This window comes from Geotrypetes seraphini, chromosome 15 (genome assembly GCF_902459505.1).
Source record: "Geotrypetes seraphini chromosome 15, aGeoSer1.1, whole genome shotgun sequence".
NCBI lineage: Eukaryota > Metazoa > Chordata > Amphibia > Gymnophiona > Dermophiidae > Geotrypetes > Geotrypetes seraphini.
In genome coordinates this window covers 53,797,177-53,824,563 of record NC_047098.1, presented here as the reverse complement: position 1 = coordinate 53,824,563, position 27,387 = coordinate 53,797,177, and the positions used below count along the sequence as shown (strand labels likewise).

The 27,387-nt window shown below is 45.5% G+C and overlaps 1 protein-coding gene across 5 annotated transcripts in view; it reads right to left on the bottom strand.

The window, feature by feature from the left end:
• Positions 1-27,387, bottom strand: part of KSR1 (kinase suppressor of ras 1) — a 256,106-nt gene that overhangs the window by 20,039 nt on the left and 208,680 nt on the right. For all 5 annotated transcript variants that reach the window (XM_033922274.1, XM_033922275.1, XM_033922276.1 and 2 more), the window contains 4 exons: positions 22,076-22,130; positions 16,963-17,011; positions 14,102-14,478; positions 4,520-4,616 (listed from right to left, as the gene is read on the bottom strand). In XM_033922274.1, coding sequence (XP_033778165.1) covers positions 4,520-4,616; positions 14,102-14,478; positions 16,963-17,011; positions 22,076-22,130 — 578 coding nt within the window. The remainder of the gene's footprint in view (positions 1-4,519; positions 4,617-14,101; positions 14,479-16,962; positions 17,012-22,075; positions 22,131-27,387) is intronic.

Below are 27,387 nucleotides of genomic sequence, written 5' to 3'. Positions count from 1 at the left end.
ACGATGTATTTGCCATCGGTGATAAGGGACAGATGAAAGAAAGCCACATACCCCTGCCCCTTCCCCCCCAAATATGAAAGTGTTCTGCCTAGTAAAACAAATTCTTCTGCCAAGAAACCCAAGTTACATTAGGATTAAAAAAAAAAAAAAATTTAGAACCTTATTGCCACAACAGTAAATATTTATACATTGGTACTACAGTATTGTACAAGCTGGCCCATGGTTACAGCATTATTGTCCCAAGACAGAGGATAGACAACTCACTTAAATATAAGGGCATGGTGGAAGGGGAAACTAAGCAAGATAGTGTCCTCTTTTCCAGTCATGCTACAAAACTAACTTCATACCCAGCAATACCTTAGTGAGGCTGAGAGGCGCCCCTTCCCCCCCATCACGCACTTCTTCCTTTCCCCCTACCTTTTTAACTTCAGTGGCATGAGTAGCATCATCAACTTGCTGCCTGTGCCAGCTCTCTCTCTGATGTCACTTTCCTAGGCGTGGGACCCGGAAGTGATATCCGAGGGAGAGCTGGCACAGGCTGGTGTGAGCAGCAGGTTGGAGTTGCTGCTCATGCCGGCAAAAAGAATGAAGGTGCGTGCATGGTGAGGGAAGGAGCGGGGGGCAGAGAGGAGGAGGGGTGCTGGCACCCCTACCAAGATGGCACCCCCCCCCCCTCTGCAGTATGCCCAGCATTGAATATCTGGGAATACTGCTGCCAGTGGCCAAAAAAACCAAAACACTCACCACTGCTGGCTGAATATTGACCCATTAATTTTTTGGGCAAGCTGATGACAATAACTAAAGATGAAGTGCATCAATTTAAATCTATTTGGGACCATATAAGGAATGATGTGACTGATATATGACTAATGAAAGTTCCTGTATTTTAATTAAGCAGGCCGACTCATCTTGTCACCTCTGCTAGCTATCTCTGTTTGGGGTTTGAGGGCTGGGGAGGGGGTTCAGGGGTTATTTGCTGCTTTTTGAAAAACGTGGACCAAAAGTGTGACTTGAAGCCACAAGACCAACCCGGCACCACGTGGCTCAAGTTTGCAGAAAACTGTCAGGGTGGGGAAACAGGAATCCCATTGTTTCTTCTGCACCTGAAGCTAGGAGAAAGAGATTGGGTGAAGATGTACATGAGAGAGAGAGTGAGAAACATAGAAACATAGAAAAAGACGGCAGAAAAGGGCTATAGCCCACCAAGTCTGCCCATTCCAAATACCCACCCCCCTGACTTTACTCCCTTAGAGATCCCATGTGAATATCCCATTTCTCTTAAAATCTGACACGCTGCTGGCCTCAATCACCTGCAGTGGGAGTTTGTTCCAATGATCCACCACTCTTTCGGTGAAGAAATACTTTCTGTAGTCACTACGAAACTTCCCCCCTCCCCCTGATTTTTAGCGGATGCCCTCTGGTGGTCAAGGGTCCCATGAGACAGAAGATACCATCTTCCAACTCGATCTGGCCCATGATGTACTTAAACGTTTCAATCATGTCACCCCTCTCTCTTCATTCCTCAAGTGAGTACAGCTGCAATTTATTTAGCCTTTCTTCATACGTGAGATCCTTGAGCCCCAAAACCATTCACTGAACTGACTCGATTCTCAGCACATCCTTCCGGTAGTGTGGTCTCCAGAATTGAACACAATACTCCAGGTGAGGCCTCACCAAGGACCTGTACAGCGACATTATGACTTCAGGTCTCCTGCTGACAAAACCTCTACGGATACAACCCATCATTTGCCTTGCCCTGGAGGAAGCCTTCTCCACTCGATTGGCAGCCTTCATGTCATCACTAATGATCACCCCTAGATCACATTCCGTCGTGGTCCTGGCCAAGGTCTCACCATTTAGTACGTAAGTTCTGCGCGGGTTTCTCTTACCCAGGTGCATTACCTTACACTTTTTAGCATTGAAGCTTAGCTGCCAAGTTGATGACCACCGTTCCAGCAGCAGTAGGTCCTGCATCATATTATCAGGCAAAATGCTTTCACCTACTATGTTGCAAAGTTTGGCGTTGTCGGCGAACAGTGATACCTTTCCTCTAAGTCCTTGGGTCATATCTCTTATGAACAAGTTGAATAGAATCGGGCCCAAGACCGAGCCCTACGGCACTCCACTGATCACGTTTGATGTTTTGGATGGGGTACCATTTACCACCACCCTCTGAAGTCTACCGTTCAGCCAATCCCCAACCCATGTAGTTAGAGTGTCCCCTAATCCTATCGATTTCAGCTTGTTCAATAACCTTCGGTGTGGGACGCTGTCAAAAGCTTTGCTGAAGTCCAAATATACTACGTCCAGTGACTCTCCGGCTTCCAATTGTCTAGTAACCCAGTCGAAAAAACTAATTAGATTAGATTGGCTGGATCTGCCCTGGGTGAATCCGTGTTGGTGGGGATCACGTAGGTTTTCCTCGTCTAGGATTGTGTCAAGATTCCGTTTGATCGGTGTTTCCTTGAGAAGGCATGAGCAACACTGAGTGAAGGCTGGGAAGGGGGACAATGCACTGTCGTATTTTGCCACTATTTGACAAAACGAGGCAAAATATGATGACGCGTGTTTTGGCCCTTCGACTGTTGCAAAATATAAAATGTAGCCCCTGACCAGAAAAAGATTGGACAAGACTGACTTAACTCTTGATCTTTCCCTGCCATATCAATGAGATTTTAATTTATTGATGTTTCTAGACGTTATGGTAATGTTCTGTTTTATGTCTAGCAATGTATTGTACCGACTTCTCTTTGCTTTCTTTGATCCTTGGCTTATGCTACAACTAAATTCTTTGATCCTTGACTTATGCTACAACTAAATTCCAAGTTCCAAGTTTATTCAAAAATTTGATAAACTGCTTGGAAGAGAAACCAAGTACGAAAATGTCTGAACTTAAAAAAATAATACAAGGGTTCTTCAAAAAGTTTCCGCACTTTTATATTTTTGTGGGAAATGGTTGGAGCAGGAGAGCGTGTTATAGAATGTCAAGGCAAAACGGAGCGATTATGTGGAAAAGTGATGTAATTTGCTTTTGAGACATTTAATAAATAGTGTCATTTTATGCAATGAGTCCTACAGTCCTAGTTGCTAATAACTGGAATAACTGGGGTTAATAGTAAAATAATATCTATTAAAGGCAGTCCATGTTGATAACTTTCCCCATAAAGAGGCAATACTCAAAAGTGCCTGGGGCAGTTGCAGGTGAAGGGGTCCCAAATAGATTTCCCTTTGAATATTGGCCCGTGGACCTTTGTGTTACGTTTTGGAGACCATATCAGGCGAAGGACACTAAAAGACTTGAAGCGGTCCAGAGAAGGGTGACGAAAATGATAGGAGGATTGCGCCAAAAGATGTATGAGGAGAGACTGGAAGCCGTGAATATGTATACCTTAGAGGAAAGGAGGGACAGGGGAGATATGATTCAGACATTCAAATACTTGAATGGTATTAACTCAGAACAAAATCTTTTCCAGAGGAAGGAAAATGGTAAAACCAGAGGACATAATTTGAGGTTGAGGGGTGATAGACTCAAGAGCAATGTAAGGAAATTTTTCTTTACGGAGAGAGGGTGGTGGATGCCTGGAATGCGCTCCTGAGGGAGGTGGTGGAGTGGAAAACGGTGACAGGAGTTCAAAAAAGCGTGGGATGAAGGATCTAGAATCAGAAAATAATAGTAATGGGCAGACTTGCATGGTCTGTATTTGTATATGGCCGTTTGGTGGAGGATGGGCTGGGGAGGGCTTCAATGGCTGGGATGGTGTAGATCAGGGGTCTCGAAGTCCCTCCTTGAGGGCCACAATCCAGTCGGGTTTTCAGGATTTCCCCAATAAAAATGCATTGAAAGCAGTGCATGCACATAGATCTCATGCATATTCATTGAGGAAATCCTGAAAACCTGGTGTAGATGGACTGGAGTGAGCTTTGACGGAGACTTCAGTAGTTGGAACCTAAGAACAGTACTGGGCAGAGCTTTGGATTCTTGCCCAGAAATAGCTAAGAACAACAACAACAAAAAACAAACCAACAAATTTTTAGATTGAATCAGGTTGGGCAGAGTGGATAGACCATTCAGGTGTTTATCTGCCGTCATCTACTATGTTACTATATTACCCATGGGACTCCAAACATGTTAGTCTAACTGAAAATCATCCCTTCCCCCTCATTTCCATCAATCACAAGGGTACCGAGAGCATACCTAGTAACGATGAGTGGATATATATTTCTATTTATCAACTGGCGGGTTAGATCTGCCAGAGGCACACAAGAATACATTTTTTGGTATGTGTTTGGGGTGAAAAGGACATGTATTATATTGTGAAGATTTGCTACAACAACTGAAAACAAATTCCTATCAACTCAGATGGGTTTCTCTTGCATTCAGCACATCTGGCAAAGGTTGAGTGACTCATAGAAACATGACAGCAGATAAAGGCCAAATGGCCCATCTAGTCTGCCCATCTGCAGTAACTGCTGGTTATTCACTGCTGAATGACAAAATTTTCTCCTTTTGTAACCTTACCTTAATAATCTCCTGAGCTATCTGTCTGGTCTTGTTAATGTCCAACGACATCTTCGGATCCCTTACAACTGAGTTGAGCGTTCTTCCTTTGCAAAAACTAGAATACAAACAAAAAATGGCTCAGAGTGCCTTGATAACTTGACATATTCCCCACAAAAATAAAGGGCCAGTTATGTGAATAAGTACCCCCCCAGCATGCTAAATGCATCTTGGCTGGCAGGGATGCTGAAGCCCTGCCTGCCAGTTTCTGAGTCGTTCTCCTCTTCCTGGCGCTGATTCTTGAACGTAGAAGTCAGCAACGTGCCTTCCGCCACCGCTGGGGCTTCTGGCACATGCTCAGTTCATGAACTGAGCATGCGGAAGTCCTGGCAGTGGCTGGAGGCATGCTGCAGACCTTTACATTCAAGAATCAGTGCCAGGAGGAGGGCAGCAATTCAGAAATTGGCTGATGAGGATTCAGCATCCCCACCACCAATTTAAAGAGGCACTGCAGTTCAGAGGGGGGGGGGGTCTAAGCCCAGTAGCGTAATAACAGGAGTGCAGACCAACCTGGGCACCATCTTGGTGGGGGCATCTCCCCTTCCCAAACCTCTTGTAATGTTCACCGGCATGAGCAGAATCTTCCAACTCCTGCTCACACCGGCCTCATCTCCCTTCTGATGTCACTTCCAGGGAGGGGGGATGCTCGAGCAGTGGGGAATAGTTGGGGGCAAACAGCATGGTGATGCCAGATGCCACCACTCCATGTGCCTTCTTCCCTTGCCTAAGCCCAAAGTGGGAGGCCAAGAGCCCCCCCCCACCCCACCCCATGGCTACGCCACTAATATGTACATTAAGTAAGACCGAGGGCAAATATTTCTATGGGCAGGCAGAAAGTGAGTTTTTGACACTACAGGGATAATTTTACAGAACATTTTTCCATGTGCAAAGTATGAAATAGCAACATAGACACTTAAGTGTTGAAACAAAGCTATGTCAACCATTTTAGAGCAAAAAATAGGGAACAGAAAACCCACGTAAAGTCAGAGAGCAAAAAATAGGGAACAGAAACCCCACGTCCATTTCTCCTGAAGCTTTCGCTCAGGCAGTATTCTTTGACAGGTTAGTTTTTGGAGGGGGATTAGGGGACACTAACCACTGAGACATGAAGGAGATAACCTCCTCGAATCCTCCAGGACAGCATTTCTCAACGGGAATATTCTTCTGAAACCTGGACATCCCAGAGAACAGGCCTAATTCCAACCATCCAGCTTATTGGGCACAGATGTTCATTTCTCTTCTGAAAAGTGGAATTCACTGCTATGTTTTGGGCCCACCCAAAACACGACCCGGATCATGCTCCCTTGCCATTTGGACATTGTTCAGTTTTAGACATCCATGTCCCAACTTTGTAAAATGTCTCGGTATGATGGACATCTAAGTGCTGCTTTATAGATGTCCAAAATGCGAATGGCGCTTCTAAAATAAGTATCCTATTATACTTAGCTCTAGCAGGTGGTGACTATCTGTTGCGGTGGTGGAATGTATATGGCTGCATCCGCTGACATGGACACCGTTACTTTGGCAAGCAGATAGGGTGGAAGAATGTTCTGTGTGTTTAGAAGACAAAGGGCTGAGTGGACTGAAAGGAGTTCTTGAGCAGTCTGGCACAATGAGGAATGTTCCACTAAAGAGGAGCCAGTGAGCTTGTCTCATGTGGCGGATTGTAACACGGGGCTGGGAGGCCCTCGTGTGTCCGCAGGCAAGCTGGTAGGACGGTTGGGACGGAATAATTAGATTAGGAGTAGGGGAGGGGTTCGCACCAAAAAGGCAAGTGTTGATTGGGGAGTTTAAGATTGAGGGGTGGTTCGTGGGGCTGATAAACCGGGACCTTGGAGGACTCGGTTTGTAGCAGGTTCTCCAGGGCGTTTTTTGTCCCACCCACCAACCCTTTCGTTGGTGGCTCTAGTGACTTGGAAGGCAGGTATCCCGAGCTACTGGGTGCTGGGGCTCATCCGGCGATGAGCAGTGGGCCGGCTGAGAGCCGTGCCTTGGGGTCAGGTGACCCGGGTTAAAGGGGCATGAGGTCATGCCACCCCTCAGACGCTTGCTGTTGGTGGCGGGGTCGGGGGCAAATGCAATGTTTACATGGGGTAGCTCGGGAGGAGCTCACTGGTGTTAATTTAATTAATGTTCATTATGTTAATGATGTTAATTTATGCAAAGTTAATTTATTGGTTATGGAGATTTAAATAAAGAGCTGCGGCGATATACCACAATAAAGCGTGTTGGTTTTATTTTGGGGGCGGGTAAAGGGGAATAGGGGGTTTAGGGACAGCAGCAGGGACTATCCAGATCCCGCTGTTAGTAATGGCTAGTCTAAGCAACAGTTGTAACAATTTTTTTTTTACCGGGTATTCTCATCCTGCATCAATATGAGGTTTATTATATTGTGATACTGCCTGACAAAACAGTGGAACTTGGTGGTTGAACTTTGTTGCTATTAAAATGAATCACAGAAACACAGATAAAAACTTTTAGGCAATGTTGTCTCAAAGGATTGTGGTGCTCTGAGGCAACTGTTGCTCTGGTGCCCCTCCCCCCTGCAATTGGATTCAATGGCATAGTAAGGGGGCAGGGGGGTGGACTGCCCTGGGCACCATCGTGGGGGGGGGGGGGCTTGTTGGCATCTCTCCTCCTTTCTGCCTTCAGCAGCCCACCCAGATCTAGAATACATTGCTTGCAAACTTGAAGACACGCCCAACTCCGCGCTCAACAAAATTGGAATCCTACTGATCTATAGACCGCCCAACTCCCAATCAAGCTCCCAAAACTTAATGAAATAATAAAGAACCTAGCATGCCAGTATACTAAACTACTCAACCTCGGATACATCAACCTCCCTCTCGAATCTACTGAGACCAAAGATGTCTTCAAACTCAAAACACTATTTGAAGATTATGACATCATGATCAAACCTTCAGGTCCCACCCATGAGAAGGGACATACTCTAAGACATACTAGCATCAACCCCTGCCAACCTTACAACTAACGCCAAATGGACCCCAACACCAGGGACAGACACTACCTACTAAACTTCTGCTTAAACTTTGCAACTGAGAGCCAGAACAACAAGGCCACAAAGGAAGTGAAACTTGTACAAGGAAAGACCAGACCTTTTTTGGAACTTAGTTGAAAATACCCTAACCCCTCCTTCAGACTGCACCACAACTATGCTAATGAGCTGGAACCAAGCCATTACCAATGCATTGGACACACTCATCCCCCTCCACCCTCAAAAAACAAAACAAAATCATAACTCCCTCTGTTTCACCAAATCTCTGAGATCAGATAAACAACTATGCAGGTGTCTGGAAAGAAAATGGCGAAATAGCGGAACACTAGAACACTATGGTGAGAGGCAATAAACAAATACAAATCCAACATATCGGAGGCCATAAAGAACTACTATGCCAGCAAACTAGGCTAGATAACAAGAAACTATTTCACCTGGTGCGACAGCTCACAACCCCACCGGCTCAAGAACCCAAAGGACAACCCAACAAAATCAGCGCTCAGGATCTAGCAGATTTCTTTCTCAACAAAATCAACACTGTACAATCAGGTAGCCAAACCAATCCCCACCGAGACACACATTCCCAGTACATCTCAACACACCCCTGAACCCACCAAAGCAGTCCAAATCTGGACCTCATTCTCCAATCTGTCCATCCCTGACACAAAAAAACTACTATCCAAACTATCCGTGCGCTGTAGCTCCCTAGACAACTGTCCCTCTTACCTTCTCACTGCCACTCCTGGACAAATCACCACCTGGATCACCAACCTACTCAATAACTCCCTAAACTAAGGCCACTTGCCAAAGATAATGGGAAAGATTGCCCTTACCCCGATACCAAAATCACCAAAGGCAGATCTCTCTTTGGCTTCAAATTTTAGACCTATCGCCAGCATACCCATTTTCACAAAAATCATTGAGACCCATGTAAGTAAACAACTCACAATTTACATGCCTCCACCCATCCCAATTCGGATTCCGTCAACAACACAGCACAGAGCTTCTCCTCCTCACCTTAATCACAAAAAACAAACAACTGCTCAGCACAGGATGCCAAGCAATACTCCTCCAATTCAATATTTCAGCAGCCTTCGACTCAGTTGACCACCATTTACTACTAATAAAACTATCAGAAATAGTCATAACAGGCACAGTGCTAAAATGGTTCTCAGATTTCCTAAAAAAAAAAAAAACAGAGAATATATCGTCAATAAGAGCGGAGAGACCTCCAACCTCTGGAAAGCCTTCTGTGGAGTGCCACAAGGCTCCCCACTCTCCCCCATCCTATTCAATCTCTTCATGAGCTCTCTAGGTAACATCAAATTTGAAGCATAATGTCATACGCAGATGACATTTTTCTCCTTATTCCCATAACCAAAAATCAATCGGACTTACCCAACAAAATCTCACACAATATAGAAAAAATCCAAAATTGGGCAACAACCAACAAACTGAAACTAAACACAACTAAAACCAAAGTTCTATACTTCCACATGACCCAGCAAACGGCACCTACAAGCATCACCCTTCAATCAGGCGAAACTCTCTCCATAGATGAGTCATAGGTTGCATACTGGACTCCACTGTAACCATGGAACCACAAATATCTAGTCTCCGAAAGAAATCCCTCTACACCCTGAGACAGTTAAGACTAATCAGACCTTACTTTCACCAATACCACTTTGCCTTAATTGTACAACTGATGATCCTACCACAACTGGACTACTGTAACTCCATTTACATGGGAATCAACACTGCTATAATTCACAAACTGCAACTCATCCAAAACACTGCCGTAAGACTTATCTTCAACCTGAGAAAATACGACTTGAGTCACTACCTTCATCAAACAAATGCACTGGCTACCCATCCCATCAGGAATAACATTCAAAATATCTTGCATCATTCACCGCATACTTTATGGAAACTCAGCGGCCCCACTCATCAAGCTCTTCTCAATAGCATGGTCAACTGGATGCTACCAAATCTCCCATCCACTAAAGATATTCACTATAAACGAGTTTTCTACTCCATGCTCACCTTTCAAGGAGTCAAAACTTGGAATGGCCTTACAGAAAGGACCAGAACTGAACCTTGCCACATCATCTTCCAAAGAAAACTGAAAACCCATCTGCTCGATACTTAATCTTCTTTACCCTCTACTATCTCCCTTTCCCCTTCCTCCTCTCTCCCCTCTTTTTCTCTCTTTCCTCTCCCTCCTACTTATCCACCTCCTCTCTCTCTCTCCCCTCTTACCTCTCTTTACAGTCGCCTTGAGCCTGTATATGTATGAGTGACGCACAAATAGAAGATTAGATTAGTCCTTCCCTGCCCCTCCCGGCTACACATGAGCCTTGCTTTCCCTCCCTGTGCCTCTAACTCTTCACTGGTGTGAGTAGCAGTTCCAACTTGCTACTTGTGCCAGCCTTGGCTCTCCCTCTGAAGTCATTTCCTGGTTGCGAGACCAGGAAGTGACATCAGAGGGAGAGCCGAGGTCAGTGTGGGCAGCAGGTTGGAGATTCTGCTCATGCCTGTGAAGTTAAAGAGGTACTGAGAAAGGGAAGGGGCATATGGGCACAGCAGGGGGGGAAGGGAAGGAGCAGAGAAGAGGGTGAGCGTATGCTACCATCTTGGGCACCTCCTACCCTCATTACGCCATTGGTTGGATCTGCCTTTTACAGTGGAGAAAGATGTTGATTTGCTCTCCTCTGGGACAGGGAAGGGCCGGGGGCAGGGAAGGCCGAGTGTGGTGGGGGATGGGCAGGGAAGGACCAGGGGGAGAGAAGGCCGTGTGTGGTGGGGGAGGGGCAGGGAAGGACCGGGGGAAGGGAAGGCTGTATGTGGTGGGGGAGGGGCAGGGAAGGGCTGGGGATGGAGAGGAGGAGAGATGTGGGCGCCCCCACCAAGACAGCACCCAGGGCAGTCTGCCCCACCCCTTACTACACCAGGGACCCTCAGCCACCACCTTACCTGCCTCATGCCTTGAGTAAGCCCTGCTATTAGGTCGACTTTGTTGCTCAGTTTATTTCCTGTTACACTGTCCAAATTTCAGTTTACAATCAGTTTCTTCCTTTGCAATTCGAGACCCTCTGTGCAACTTATCACATTCCCCTTTGAACTCTTTTACTAATTTTGTCTCCATCACCTCCCCTGGGAGGACATTTCACGCAGTGACCACGTTTCTCTTTTATTCTCCAATGTTCCTCCAGAGTCTAACCCTTGCAGAAATGCCTCATTATCACTGTCTTATTCTACAGATTCTCCTTTTTCACTGGAAAATGTTTTCAGGCAAATGCCAGTTCACTTTCATCCCACGCTCACAAAATGTTACCAGAAGCAAACAGTTGTCACAGTCTCCCTCTATGAAATCATGCCAGAGTAGCAAAACTCCAGTGAATTAAGTAAATTACAGAAAAAAGCGATCTAGTTCTCCTGAGACTGAGGACTCGGAACTTAAATTCTCATTAGGGAAACCATGCTACAATATGGTAGGGTATTGTACAGCATAGGGGGAGGAAACTTGGCAACATGGAGTTAGAAACTCCTGGAAAGCAGATTTATTTATTTTTTTTTAACTTTATGGAGGTCCCACTTGAGACAAGACTATGCTTAAAGAAACCCCCAGGATGGTTATGGCACATTTCTCCCTGTCTCTGTCTAATCTCTTCTCCCAGGCATGTAGCTTTTCATGAATGTGCAGACAATCTTCCTACATACACACCATGTTGTTTATGCTGGAAAGTAAAGATACTATTTATAAAACACTAATGATGTTTCCTGTGATAACATTCACTGCTTGTATAATGATGAGCAACTGACTGCTAACAGAAACACCCACCTTCAATTTCAGGGACTTCCAACCTTAGGAAGAGACTGAACAGCTGACCACTCAAAAGCCATGGGCATGGGTCAAGGGTGATGTCCTGTACAGTGGCTCCTTCTACTGTCCATTATATGACGATAACAGGTCACCTAAATTCAGGTGCCAATTGTGCATGTAAGTTATAGAATACTGGCGGCGGTGAACATTTTGTTCACCGCCGACGGAGTTATTCCTGGATATTCATAGCTGCGACCTTTGTGGTCTTTGGCTTTGAAAATCCGGCTATGTTTGAGCCGGCCTCCAAAATATTCAGCATTTAAGCGGCTAGTGCATAAAAATAGGGCAGATATTTCTGCAGTCCCATTTATGTGCTAAACCTTGGCACTTAAGGGTTGAATATCGGCACTTAAGGGGCCAAGTGTTGACTCCGCCCTTGGAAGGCCTCCAATACAGTCAACTTTGGGCTAGATTCACAAAGCAAACAGACCTTATACCGATCGGTTTGCGACCCCTTTGCGACCCAATTTTACTACGGCCCGATTCCACTTATCTCTCTGCCGATCTAATTCTGATCCGTGCATGCAAATGAGGGGAACGGTATGCAAAGTAGGCAGGGACGCGATTCACTAAACAAATTTTGCAAACCAACTGGGCTGGCCGATCAACCCAAGAAGCGACTGCTCGGGGCCAGTCGCAAACATCCTTTCCCACTCTCCAGCTCCATTGCCGCCCTGCTCTCTGCTGCCTCAATCTGGCTGCCTTTACTCTGCAGAAGCCCTGGGAGCAGTGGCTGTTGGCCGCATTGTTTAGCTCCTCTTGCCGCCCTGCTCTCTGCCTTTCTCCTGCCTTTCAGTCTCGACTTTCAGCCTCACCGCCCCGACTCTCCTCTTGCCGCCCTGCTCTCTGCCCCGAATCCAAACTCCCCCTGCTCTCTACCACCCAGACTGATATCTACTGCCCCGACTTTCCTGCTCTCTGCCTCCTTCCCTGCCGTGCGAGCCCGCAAGTTTAAAGCGGGGCTGCACTACGCAGTGCAGCCTCGCTTTAAACCTGCGGGCTTGCACTGCAAGTAAAGTGGCAGAGATCTCACACTGCAAGTAAGGTGGCAGAGAGCAGGAGAGTCAGGGCCAGTGAGTTTTAGCCTTAAGAGGCTGCTGCCACTGGAGATCGCCCTTCAAGACAACTTGCAGGAGAGTCAAGGCCTCTCCCCCCCCCCAAGAAAAAAACAAAACAATGCAGCAAAAACGAACATGAACGCATGGGCAGACCATCTGCAGGGAAAGCAGATGGTCTGCGCATGGTGTCAGGATCACACAATAGCGATCCATGTCGGTGGATGGGGACGTTCCTCCGATCGCCCCCATTAGAATATTATTAGTTGCAGAATCCATCGGACCTGCCCGGATTGAACAAGTTAGTGAATTTACCCCTTTGAGCTCAGCTCTAACCACAGTATTCAGCGGCATTTAACTGGTTAAGTGCTGCTGACTATTAGAAGCTAGCCCCGACCAAACGATTTAACCAGTCAGCGGCCAACTAAATCACTTTGAATATCAGGCCCTTAATATTTATGTGTGTGATTGTTACAGTTGCATGTGTGAGTGCTGGTTACTTGCTCAACGGTATTCTATAACCTAAGTAATGTAATGTAATGTAATTTATTTCTTATATACCGCTACATCCGTTAGGTTCTATGCGGTTTGAAGAAAATATACATTAAGATTATAAATGAGAAGTAAGAAGGTACTTAAAAAATTCCCTTACTGTCCCGAAGGCTCACAATCTAACTAAAGTACCTGGAAATTAATAAAGAAGAGAAAATAAAGATGGTTGAAAAAAGAAAAATTCTAGTGTGCAATTTACTTAGGTCCCCTTTTACAAAGTCGCAGTAGCGAGTCCTCGTGCGACAAATGCAACGCAGCCCATAAGAACTGAATGGACTACGTGGCATTTGCCACGTCGGGACTCGCTACCATGGCTTTGGAAAAGGGACTCTTAGCCTGCAAATGCCAGGGGGCATACATGTGAGCGAGGCATGGCCAAGCCCCACTGTTACAAGTGACACATCTAACCATGCCATGTTTTGCCACATTTTGGCATACTGTCAACTTTTCCCTCTCACTCTGCTATACCATACGTCGTATCTTCCATAATATATTGGCATACCAAGTCTACCATGCTACAAATTCTCATACCATGTCTACTACACGTTTGCCATCCCATGTCTACCATGCTAGGTTCTCTCATCCTACGTATCATACTGTCATGTCGTACTAGGTTAGCCACACTTGTAATGCTATGCTTTCCCATTCTATGCTCGTCATGATATGGTTGCACCATACCATGTTTTGTCATGCTTGGTTAACTATGTTTTTGCCAACTTTGTCAGACAATGTCCTGCCATGCCATATTTGCCATCACTTTGTATAAATATGTTTTATGATGTATGTAACCTTGTAACCCGTTCTGAGCTCGCCTGGGAGAACAGGATATAAAACCAAATAAATAAAATTAAGCGGAGGTTGGCGTATGTATGCCTGCTATTGGCATGGTGTAAGTGGGCACACCTAAACTTTGGCACATAAATGCTAATTTATGCTAGCATTCTATAACAGAATTAGCGCCCAGTGTGCTTCATCTTGGCGCCTTTTCTAGAACTGCCTCCAATGTGGGAAAAACTGTTAGATCTTAAAACACTCACCTGGTGATAATGGCTAAATGAGGTGGGTGCATGCAGGCCCCCATGAAAAGTACCACATTTTCATGCCGTGTCTGCCTGTAGTTCATCACTTCTTTTTTAAATAACTTCAGGTGATCCTGATTGTTCCCATCGATCTCCAACAGCCTGATGGCCACCTCGCCGTGCCACCTGCCCCGGTAGACCTTCCCCCACCGTCCTTGGCCAATGAGCTCTCCCAGTTCAATCTGCTCAAAGGGAATGTCCCACTCCTGCAGGTAGACGCTGGTCTGACTAGCTTTGCGGGTCATCCCTCTCCAGTGCAGCCTCGAGTTGGGCAAGTCATCCACTTCATCATTGTCATACTCGGGTTCAGATTTACTTGCATCATGCTCTTCAACCTGCTTGTCGAGGGAACCATAAGGACAAAGGTTTAATTACAGGTGGAATAAGACCCTGAAAAAGAGAGCAAGATCAAATTAGAAAGGATAATTTTTATTGTTTTTATTTATTTTGATAGTTATGTTTTGCTTTATTGTGAGCCGCTTAGGCTTTTAAGTGAATTTATAAATATGGGCTTGCAGGGTTGTAGTTCCTCATGATGGATACTAGTGCTGCCCGATTTGGCGATTTGAATCGATTCACTGATTTCACTTCTGTGAATTGATTTATTTCCCCCCACAAAATTGGACTCGATTCAGTTAACAGCACCCCCCCCCACACACCCCAGTGAGACCTGACATACCTCCAGGGCCTCCTAAAGCAGAAAAAGCAGTGGACGTAGATGGCTTGCAGATGTAGGCTCTGAACAGGCTTGTTTGCGGCCTGCCTTGACAGAACTTCCTGCTGCTTTAGGAGGCCCTGGAGGTATGTCAGGCCTCACCCCCCAGGGGGGATTGGTTTCAATATACTACACAGGGGGATGGAAGAGATGGAAAGCTGCTGCACAGGGAGATAGGCGGAAGAATAGATTCAAAATGAATCAAATCAAAAATTTTTCCCTGAATTGGGCAGTACTAATGGATACAGGTTTTGAGGATGGGAGTGGAAGTGCTGCAGGAGCCCTCAACAGTAACTTCTACTGGCTTTGTTAAGGTGGTGAACAGGGAACAGGGAGTCCTACCCCATCCTCTTCTTTGATGGGGTAGGATGCACTTTTTCTACCCCAAAAAGGAAGTGGAGAAGTGGGTGCGTCTTATGGGATATTCTGCATATTAAAGATAAGTGAAGATCTCGTACTATTTAAATAATAAAAGTAAAATATCTAAATGTATTTTTGACAGTAAGATTTCAGTGTAGCATCAGGAGGAGATGGAAATAAAGAGTCAATGAATGAAGATTTTTAACCAGTCAGTCTTGACATCACACTTTGGTGTTTCTGGTCAAGTAGGTTTCTGAGACTCTTTACCCTTCTTCTATTGTACATTCTATGATGGGATTTCATGTACCTGTAGATGTACCCTCTTCCCTGCTGGACACCTGGGAGGGAGGTAGAGAAGGAAAGGAGAGACGCTATATATGGGAGGTGGGGGTAGGGGTGGGGAAGGGAAAGGGAAAGGGAAAGGAGATAAGCTATATATGGGAGGTGGGGGTAGGGGTGGGGAAGGGAAAGGGAAAAGAAAGGCATATAGGTGATGGACTATGGATAGGTGTGAGGGGGGAGGGAAGATTAGGGTTACCAGACATCTGGACTTACCTGGATATGTCCTCATTTTAGAGGACATGTCCTCTTTTTAGAGGACATGTCCAGATGTCTGGGTGGCTTTTCATAATCCGGCAATTTGTCTGGGTTTTGAAAAGCTTCCAGCTTGGGACCGCGTCAAGAGGGCATCTATGCATGCAACGTAGTGACATCACACACATGCATATGATGTCAATGCATTGCATCCACACGTGTGCAGATGCCCTCCTGACGTGGCTCCGAGCATGAGAACAGGTTGACGGGGCATGGCTGGGGTGGAACGGGACGTGACTTGGGTAGAATGGGCAGGGCTGGGTAGAACTGGGTGGGCCTAACTTCGGGTGTCATTTTCAGAATCAGGCCCATAGTGCCTCTGGATTTGCATATAGGCCACTTCAGCACTATTTAGTTAAAAGCTTAGCTGGTTTTAATTGGTTTAATTCAGGGGTGTCCAATGTCGGTCCTCGAGGGCCGCAGTCCAGTCGGGTTTTCAGGATTTCCCTAATGAATATGCATTGAAAGCAGTGCATGCATATAGATCTCATGCATATTCATTGGGGAAATCCTGAAAACCCGACTGGACTGCGGCCCTCGAGGACCGACATTGGACACCCCTGGTTTAATTGATGCACTAATTGGCTGTGCAGATTCAAAACCAATTAAAACTGAATTAAAGAAACCTAAGAGATGCCTAAGGGCACCTCCAAAAAGGCTGCCGTTATCCCACCTACAGAGGCACCTTACGATGTCTAACACCCCTATAGGTGTGGCTAATGCCAGAAATGGCATTAGGTGTAATAAGGCACCTCCGTAGGCGTGATTCTCATAAAAGGTAGGCGCCGGAAATGTAGACCTTTAAAACCCTGGCCTACATTTTCTGGCACCTACCTTTCATGTAGCCACATTCTTCAAACAGTGCCATTGCGTGACAGACACATGTTCGGCGGAAATTTTTTAGGCAGCTGCCGATAACAATGCTATTAACAGAATCTGGGCCTATTTGGATAGTGCCTCTAAATATGTGTTAGTGGCATCTATCTGGATAAGTGCTTTTGAATATTGACCCATTGGTTTCTAATACTGACGTTCAATAAGGTTGGGACACATGATCCCTATGCCAGTACAACTCAGCCTTGTGTGGTTTGGGTGCAACACTCAGCTGATCTCCACAGAATGACCCTATGTTATATATTTTCAACATTACCTCTCCATCATGCTCTTCAGTCCCATCTGTTTCCATCTGCTCTTCGGCACTAAAAGAAAAAGGTGTTTTGTTGGTTTGTTTTTCAATTAAACTGGAACATTGACTCAACCCTACTAGCATTTTAGGATTAAGGGTCTGCCGAGGAGAATCTCAGCATCAAGGAAAAGGAATGACCAGGGCCAGATTACCCATTAGGTAGACTGTTAGGGTGGCAGCTTCTCGGGAGGCAAAGAGCAGCTGCAGTCAATGGTGTAGCGAGAGTGAGAAGTGCCCCTCCCTGCCCCTCCCCCTCCTGCCGCTTCTCTTCCCCTGTACCTCCGTAACGTTCCTGGCACAAGTAGCAACCCCCAACCTGCTGTCGCACCAGCGTCGGCTCTTCTTCTGACATCACTTCCTAGGGGGAAGGGAAGCGGCGGGGGGAGGGAAGGAGCGATGGGGTGGCGAGAAGGATGGGGGACTGCACCCTCACCAAAATGGTGCCTAGGATGGACCACTGCCCCTCCCTTACTACGCCATTGGCTGTAGTCAATGCAAAACAATAGGTCCTGTCAGCTACACAGACTCAAAGAACTACTAGTGTGTATATATTTTTACTCACAGGGAGGAGAGGCAATCTCCAAACAGCCCACTTAAGGACATAGTTATCCATGTGGGCTACTGTTAAGATATGTTATTTTACCACTAACTCATGCTATTTTAGCACAGATATTTTATGCAATAAGTCTTAGTTGCTAGGGCTGCATGTTAATCGCAATTAATACATTATTGTGATTAATACATTTAATTACAGTTATTTAATCATGTGCAGCTCTTCTGCTTGCCCTCCTTCCCTCTCCCCGCATGGTCTGGCATCTCTCCTTCCCTGCCCAGACCCGATTGCCGATCCTGCCCTCCCCCCCCCCTCAGTCGCACCGGCATCCTTTACCTTTGCAATTCAATCTTCAGCCCTGCAGCTAGCGGCAGCTCTATTGAAAGGCTGCCTGTAGCCTGTTCGAGATTACCAGGTCTTCCCTCTGACTCAGCCTGCTATGGCTCAGAAAAAAGAGGACGGATTGAGATATCCGTGTTTTACTTCCATTGCTTATGTTTCAATCTGTCTTCCTTACTTCCATTGCTTTCAGTCAAAGTAAGACCTAGATGTCAATCCGTCTTCCTTTTTCTGAAGCCGTATGGTAACCCTAAGCCTGCCCCTTCTCAAAACAGGAATTTCATCAGAAGGGGAGGGCGAGGTCAGAAGGAAGGCTCTTTCAATAGGACTGCCGCTAGCTGCAGGGCCGAAGGGGGCACTCAGAGAAATTGAAAGGGGGAAGGTTTAGAACAAACGCCAGGAAGTTCTTTTTCACCCAGAGGGTGGTGGATACATGGAACCCGCTACCGGAGGATGTTATAAGCAGGAGCACGCTACAGGGCTTCAAAGAAGGTTTGGATAGGTACCTGGAAGACAAAGCGATTGAGGGGTACAGATAGGAGTAGAGGTAGGTTATAGGGATAAGATTAGAGGATTAGAGGCAGTTACAAAATTAGTCAGGGACACTGTTCAGGCAATTAGGCCTGATGGGCCGCTGCGGGAGTGGACCGCTGGGCAAGATGGACCTCTGGTCTGCCTCAGCGGAGGCAACTTCTTATGTTCTTATGCAAAGCTAAAGGGTGACAGTGGCTGGTGCGGGGTGCAGTGGGGGGGGTAGTATAGAATAGGCAACTGGCGGTCAGGTCAGGGAAGGAGAGATGCTGGAACATGCCGGGATGGAAGGAATTAAGAGAGTTGGACCTGGGGGCAGAAGGAGGGAGTTAGACTGAGTTGGAGTTAGGGGAGGGGAGAGAGTTGGACCTGGGGGCAAAGGGGGGGGGGGTTAGATTGCAAGTAGAAAGAGTGTGCCTTCTTTTACGTCCTCCTCTCCACCCCCTCCTTCCTGACCCCCCTGCCGCGCGCATACCTCTTTCATTTTTCCTACGCGAACAACATTACGAACTTGCTGCCCACGTCAGTGCCGCCTCTCTCTGACGTCGCTTCCAGGCCCCCCGCGCCTAGGAAATGATGTCAGAAGGATAGCCGACACGATGAAGGCAACAAGTTCGTGCTGTTGCTCTTGCCTCGAAAATTTAAAGGGCATGTTGGAAGGGAACAGGGCGGCGCAGCTGGGGGAAGGTCAACAATGAGAGGGGGAGGGGCACCACTTACCCTTGCTATGCCACTGGAGGTAGAGTTGTAACGCACAGGCAGCCATATAGAACACATGTACCTTTTTCAAAGCAGCTGTAAACTTGTGCACACACATTTGCACTATACTGGGGCTGGTCTCAGGAGTCTGTGTTATAAAGGCACATAAGCACCTATATTGGCTTTATACAATGGCACCTCTTTAGGCATTTTTACACTGGGCTCTTGTTTGAAAACTCCCCCATATGAATAGGAAACAAAGTTTAATATTGCCAGAGGTCTTTGGGGAGGGTTGATTTGGGGAAATCGTGGCTCTTAAGTTTTATTGTTAAAATCTAGGGTTGGGGGCTTCAAAGAAAATTGAGTGCGGATACAAAACTGAAGATTCTCCTACGTTTCCTATTTCCCTTGCATTGACCTTGAAAATGACCAAGCAAATCAAGATCTTATTTTCTCAAGTTAGGGACGGACAACGGACCAGCAATAGCTCATAAAAAAAACATTATGCACCACATTTGTTCAATTCACTTTGATACACCAGAGGACTGCAACACACCAGAGGACAATGAGAGTGTTCAACTTAGAAAAAGATCATTTACATATTAAGAGATTATATAAAAAATAATGCAGTGAAATAAAACAGCAATAATAAACCCACACATACAGGTACTTCAAGACATGCTAAAGGCTGCCAGTAAGCCAGTAAATGGTCAAGCTTTTTCAAGTTTCCTGAACTACCGTATTTTTCGCTCCATAAGATGCACTGGACCATAAGACGCACCCCAGATTTAGAGTAGGAAAACAAGAAAAAAACCCATTCTGAACCAAATTGTGCACCCAGCCTCCCTTAGTCCCTACCAGGCTCTGCACCCAACTCCACACTCTTTGCCAGGCTTTGCACCCTGTCCCCCCTTCCCTGCCAGGCTCTGCACCCTATCCCACCTTCCCTGACCTGTATCCTGCCACCCCCTCACCTCTGGTGGTCTAGTGGTAGGCTGGGACAGGAGGGATCCATCCCAGCCGACTAACAATCCTCCTCCCTCCCCCACTCCTCCCAGTACCCTTTAATAACATGGCCCACCCGCTGGCCCTTCCTTTTAAAAAACTTCCGCCCACCGGCCCTTCCTTTTAAAACACCCTCGCTTGCCACAGTACCTTTTTAAACGACCCCTGAAGCCTGGTGATCCAGCGGTGTATGGGCCGGCAGGCGCGCGCTGTCTGTGCCCGCCCCACTTTCTGAATGGCTGAGTCAGTTCTCACAAGTCCCCCTTTTGGAGGGTGGAAAAAGTACGTCTTATGGACCGAAAAATACGGTATATTCTAACTATAACTCTAACAGAAACTTATTCTGTAACACTCCTGCACAGATCTTAAAAGCCCTCCTGACAGCTGAAGTCGGTTTAGCCTCAGACTGGCCAAAATAGTCAGTGAAGCACCTTGTGAAGATTTCATAGCTACACCTTGGGGTGCACCTAATCCAGAATTTAGACAAGTAAACGGGATCCAATTGATGCAGAGCATTAAAAAACACAGTTTACACTTTAAAAACCACATGCCAATCGATACTGAAATTGGAGACCTGGTTAGTGCAACCTACACTGAAAATGACATCCTACCTCAACTTTCATGCGCCAGGCTTAGAAGATAAATGAACATTGCAAGTTGGGTTTTAACTAATCCATGGCAGTTACATGTGTCCAACATACAAAATGGTGGTATGCAAATTTGATTAATAAGATGTTTATTCTGGATAAACAAGAACTAAAAAAAAAAAAAAATCTATTATTCTTGCCCACTTTTATTTTCTATCCAGCATACAACAAGTTTATTAAAGCTCAGTTATCAAAGCAATTAACCAATACATCAAATTATAAGATTAACTCCTCCTCGCCCTACATACATCAACAAGGGCAGAGGACAGAGAAGGACACAAACAGAATAACACCATCAATAAACAAAAAAAGTATTCTGTTTATTGGTAGTGACCTTTCTCAACCCTTTGTATTCTCTCTAGTTAACAGGAAAAAGGAAGTAAGCAGTTTCTTAGCTACAGATAGTATCATGATTGCTTAAGCAAGTCTAAATTTACAAAATCACCCCAAAGTGGCATTGACAGTGGAGGGATCAAGTCACAGTAAAAGGAACTTGTTCATCAAAGCCTTTTTAGCAGCAGCTTATCAAAACGGCTTATCGTGGTCTTTAGTGAGCTTTCTAGCAGTCTCCAACACTGCCATGCCAACATGCATGGCAAACAAACCTCCAAATTGTTTCTCCCTACCCATGATCAGCTGAGAAGTCGGAGGATCCAGTTCAGCTGATTGTGGCTCTTCTCTTCTCCCCTGCCCGCTCAGCTGATCGTGGCTCTTCTCTTTTCCCCTGCTGGCTCAGCTGAACACAGCTCTGGTGCCAGCTCAGCTGATCGCGATTAGGGGTGAAGAGAAGAGTTTGCGGGCAAGGGACGGGGAGGAGCTGGGCCTACCGGTTTGCTTTTATTTATTTATTTATGTAAAACATTTATAATCCGCTTTTCTCCAAAGTTTTAAACACATACATTTTAAAAGAGCCACATAGAAGCAGATGAACATTAGGGATCAGAATTACTAATAATACATTGTTAACGGTCCTAAAAGAGATAAACGGTTCTTCCCCCTTTTACCAGGACTGCTCTGAACAAATAGCATGCATATAATTTGCATACTATTATGCTTAGCATAATATTAAAATCGCTCTCAACCTTGTATTTTTTACCGGGTTGCTGGAGACACTAACTACCACCACTAATTTTTATTTTCCCACTTCACAGACTCTGATGTTGTCCCTTAAGTTTTCAGGACGTGCTGTGGAAATGAGGGTGGGAGAGGAGAGGGGGAAGGGGGAGGAGGGGCATGTATTACATGAGTCATTACATCTAAAATTCAAATCCAAACAATTAAATTCAGAATGTTAGTGTCTTACTTTGTGATTTCCAGAGTGTCTGGTGGTTGTATTACTTGTGGAATAACAGGAACTTCTATGGCAAGACAAAAGCAAACAAGGCAGCATGCTCGGTCAATAACTCATAGGAAAACCCATGTAAAGGAGAGCATTTTAGTAGCTTTGCACATTATTTGCATGTGTAGATGGCAGAGACATGTAAACACTGATTTTACAAGGCTGCTATTTTGCATAGAAACACACATTCAAAAAAATTTCCCCATCTGTTTTTGTATTTACTCCAAGTCACGAATAGGACTTTAGAGGACTGATTGAAAGAACAACCATGCTTAACCTTCTGCCGTTTTAAATAACCCCAAAAAACTCCAGAAAACTTAGACTTTAGACTTGGCTTCTTCATTAGTAACTGTTAGTTACCAGATGTCTGGGAAAACCTGGTCACGTGCTCTTTTTAGAGTACTGTCCGGATGCCCAGACAGATTTTCAAACCCTGGAAGTTTGTCTGGGTTTCCCAAGCTCGGGGCCGCGTCTGGAGGGCCTCCGAGCATGCACGGATGCGATGACGTGTGATTAGGGTTGCCAGATTTTCCTTTCAGAAAATCCGGATCCCTAGCCCCGCCTCCAGGCCTGCCTAATCCCGCCCTAGCCCTGCCCCACACTGCCTGCTCTTATCGGGCAGGGAGGAAGTACGCGCATGCGCGGATGCTACATGGGTGATGTCACGCACATGTGCATGTGATGTCATCATGTGACGGCCGCGCATGCACAGACTCCCTGCCCAGACAAAGTGCCGGGTTTTGAAAAGCTGTCCGGACCCCTGGCCATGTCCTCAAAAGGAGGACATGTCCGGGGAAATCCTGACGTCTAGTAACCTGCGTGTGATGTCATCGCAACGGTCCTTGCTTAGAGGCCCTCCAGATGCGGCCCCTTAGCTCGGGAAAGGAGGTGAGGGGGCGTAGCTGGGAGCGGAATGGAGCAGGGTCATGTGTTCTCTTTTCTTCGAAAAGAAGTCTGGTAACCCTAGTGTCTGTTAAACATTTTAGTTTCCCAAAATACGGAGGCCAATGGGAATTTATGCGACGCCTTTTATCTAAAGGATGGCTTCTCAAACCCAGTCCTCGAGACACGCTTAGCCAGTCAGGTCTTCAGGAAACTCACAATGAATATGCATGAGTTAAGGTTGCATGCACTGCCTCCATTGTATGCAAATCTATCTCATGAGGCCGATATTCAGACTGCATAAATCCTGCACTTGGGTGCTATCTCCGGATATTCAATGCTAGGCCATTTAGAGTGACCAGCACTGAATATCCAAGGTATTTTTGGCCAGCACTAACTTAAGTGGCTAAGCCAATATTCAGCACTGGCAGGTTACGTTAATAGCGGCCAAACTTAGGCCTGCTAAATATGTGGCTAGATTTGGCCGCTAAACTTAGTCAGTCAACGCTGAGTATTATTACTTACAGTTAACTTTTCGGCTGTGATCGTGAATATTCAGCAAGAGTTAAACAGTTATCTTGGGCTGAGTATTTGTGATTAGACTAGGGTTACCAGATGTCCGGATTTCACCGGACATGTCCTCCTTTTGAGGACATTCTCAGCCTAGCATTGGGTTAGCCTAACCAATGTCAGGCTGACAGACATGTCCAGGGTTCCGGATGGCTTTGCAAACCCCGGCACTTTGTCCGGATTTTGAAAAGCCTCCTCAAATCATGTCGGGCAGGGAGAACCTGCCCGACAATATTTGCGGTCAAGAACGGACAGTGGGGGACAAGAGCAGGAAGTGGGGGGCAGAACTGGGCAGGCCTAGGGGCGGGTCTAGAGGTCCGGATTTTCCGATTGGAAAATCTGGCAACCTTAGGTTAGACCCTGAAATGCTGTTTAACCACCAGTTTAAAAACTTTGACAACCAGGGAGTATATATATTCATTGTGGGTATCCTGAAAACCTGACTGGCTAGGTGTTTTCTCCCAAGGACTGGGTTGAAAACTCCTGCTCTAAAGGAAAGCTGGTATAACTGAACCCCTACCTTATATTTTAATTTACACATATAACTGCACCCCACCCTAGACTCCACCCCTGTATACACCAACCTGTCAAATATGTATCATAGAAAATTTGCATGTATTTACAGAATAGCACTTAGTTGGACATGGGAATTTAGATGCACACATATGTACTTATAAGCACACATATGTACTAATCATTTAAGCACATATTTGATGCAAAAATGTTGGCGCCCTTTTTTATGGTCGATGAAGCCATCTGCGCAATGTGCGGCGGCGAAAGGGCGAACAGAATGCTAGGAATGATAAAGAAGGGACTCATAAACAGATCGGAGAAGGTTATCATGCCGCTGTACCGGGCCATGGTGCGCCCTCACTTGTAGTATTGCGTCCAGCACTGGTCGCCGTACATGAAGAAGGACACGGTACTACTCAAAAGGGTCCAGAGAAGAGCAACGAAAATGGTTAAGGCGCTGGAGGAGTTGCCGTACAGTGGGAGATTGGAGAAACTGGGCCTCTTCTCCCTTGAAAAGAGGAGACAGAGGGGACATAATCGAAACATTCAAGATAATGAAGGGAATAGACTTAATGGATAAAGACAGGTTGTTCACCCTCTCCAAGGTAGGGAGAACGAGAAGGCACTCTCTAAAGTTAAAAGGGGATAGATTCCGTACAAATGTAAGGAAGTTCTTCTTCACCCAGAGAGTGGTGGAAAACTGGAACGCTCTTCTGGAGGCTGTTATAGGGGAAAACACCCTTCAGGGATTCAAGACAAAGTTAGACAAGTTCCGCTGAACCAGAACGTGGTTAAGAGGCTGAAGGAGTTGCCGTAGAGTGAGAAATTAGAGAAATTGGGCCTCTTCTCCTTTGAAAAGAGGCGATTGAGAGGGGACATGTTTGAAACATTCAAGGTACTGAAGGGGATAGACTTAGTAGATAAAGACAGGGTTCTTCACCCTCTCCAAGGTAGGGAGAACGAGAGGACACTCTCTAAAGTTGAAAGGGGATGGATTCCGTACAAACGTAAGGAAGTTCTTCTTCACCCAGAGAGTGGTGGAAAACTGGAACGCTCTTTCGGAGGCTGTTATAGGGGAAAACACCCTCCAGGGATTCAAGACAAAGTTAGACAAGTTCCTGCTGAACCAGAATGTACGCAGGTAAGGCTAGTCTCAGTTAGGGCACTGGTCTTTGACCTAAGGGCCGCCGTGTGAGCGGACTGCTGGGCACGATGGACCACTGGTCTGACCCAGCAGCGGCCATTCTTATGTTCTTATGGTTTAATAAACTTGATAGGCAGCCTCTGATACAGGACAGAGAGACAGTTTAGAATTACCCTCATCATGTTTATACTTGCATCGGACTGTGTAGGTTACAAACTTATTCACGTGAGCTGCAGAGCCATCCACTCATTTTTTAAACATGTATTTTTACATGTTGCACATTTATGGAACTATATGTATGCTTACTACAGACCTATAAGTATTTTACAAAAGGCTCTGAATTCAAGCGGCTTTTGCAACACTGCCAAAATTGTGCACACCCTGACTTGGCATCTCAATTCCCACCTGCTTGAAAAATCATGCTTGAAATGGGTGAGCCACAAGCTGTATTAGAAAAAAAGTCTCCAGTTTTGCACAAATCTTCCATGTAAGTACCTATTTTTTTTATCCTGCGATTATTACGTGATCATTTTTCTGACAACCACTCTGACATTAATTAACCTTTAATTATGCTGACATTTTCTCTTTTGCTTCTCAAACATTATTTATGTAAGGCAGGCTATTCTTTGTAAATTAAGAGCTTCTGACTCTGTTCACACCCTTAGAAAGCAGGATTCAAATCCTACAGTATATGCAGGGCACAAAGGTTCAGTGGCATGATCTACGGTAAGTGCCTGGCTCAAAGCTGCCATCCAGTGTCAGCTTAGATGCAGTCACAAGTTGGAATCTCCCAAATAAATGTTTCAATGTCAGCCCTGCATGTGGACTAACTTCTTCAAGACAACTTAGGCTGTTATTCTATGAAACATATGGGACAGATTCACATATGCTGCATTTTAATTTATAGAAGACCTCTGAATGTTTGGTTAGGAACTGGATTGCCTAATGATTGTTGTATGTAAACTTGCCTGTTATATTATATGATTTCATGTTTGATTTTATTGTAAACGCTTTATTGCTTTTCTTCTTAAATGTGTTCCTCTTGTTTTGGATTTAAACATAAGTATATTTTGCAGAGGGTGCTTAGATAACCGATAAGCATTTATATCAAATTTTTTCATAATTTTTTTCAAAATTTTTTTAATAATAATAAATTTTAATTTTTTTAAAAAATAAACTTAATAGCAATGAAAGTTTTTTCTGCCTATGATGGAAGGATGGTGGAGAGGGTTACCCCCACCTATAAAACTGAGGCTTTTTCTTTCATTTTGCTATGAAAGCAGCACTGCCCTGGCAGCTTGTGTGCTTGCTGGTTCTAAATATTCCTGGTGGGAGTTTATGTTTTGTTTGGATGGTATTTATTACCCCCCCCAGCCTCTTTTTTCAATATTACTATTGCTTTTTTTTAATTAATATGGCCACATGACTTTTGTCTTCCATTTGCAGCTGACGCTTTCCCCCTGTTTCAATCAACACTTCTGTTTGGACTATGTTGACAGAGAAAGGAACTTTTTTTTTTGTTGGCCTGAAAGTTTCAACTTTAAAATGTTCACTTATACCCAAGTGCTTTGGTTAGAGGGAACATATAAGTCTCAAAAATGAGTCACAAATGTAGCATGTTAGTCCTGTAACTAGGTGTTAACCATATTTTTCCTTATCTAGAAGGCATAGGGTGCCCCCACAGATTAGATCCCTTGAAGGACTCCTCAACTTTAAGAAAGTAATAAAAACATACCTCATCACCTAACTCCCCTGCCTACGGCCGATATATTACAAAGAAATGTATATTGATACAAGATCCTCGGTATGAGTCGCATTAGGATAAAAGCTTGCATTGAAAAATCTTGCACTGTAACTATGACAAATTAAACTTGCGGCAGCCTATCAAAGAGCGGTGCAGGGCCGGCCGGGAGCACGAAAAGCTCGCTCCTGTGTGCTAGCCCGGGTGTGCCGCTGACTACTATGTTTACAAAGGAGGATTTCAGGGCATACACGCTGGACCACCAGGGAAGAGGTACGCGAGGGAGTTAAGGAGGTAATTATTAGTGTCGGCTGGGGCAGGAGACGGGAGGGATCCCTCCTGTCTCGGCCTAAGGCAGGCCTGCAGGAAGTCCAGGAGGGTTTAGGGTGGTCACTGGGGGATGACCCGAATATAAACTGGGACCCC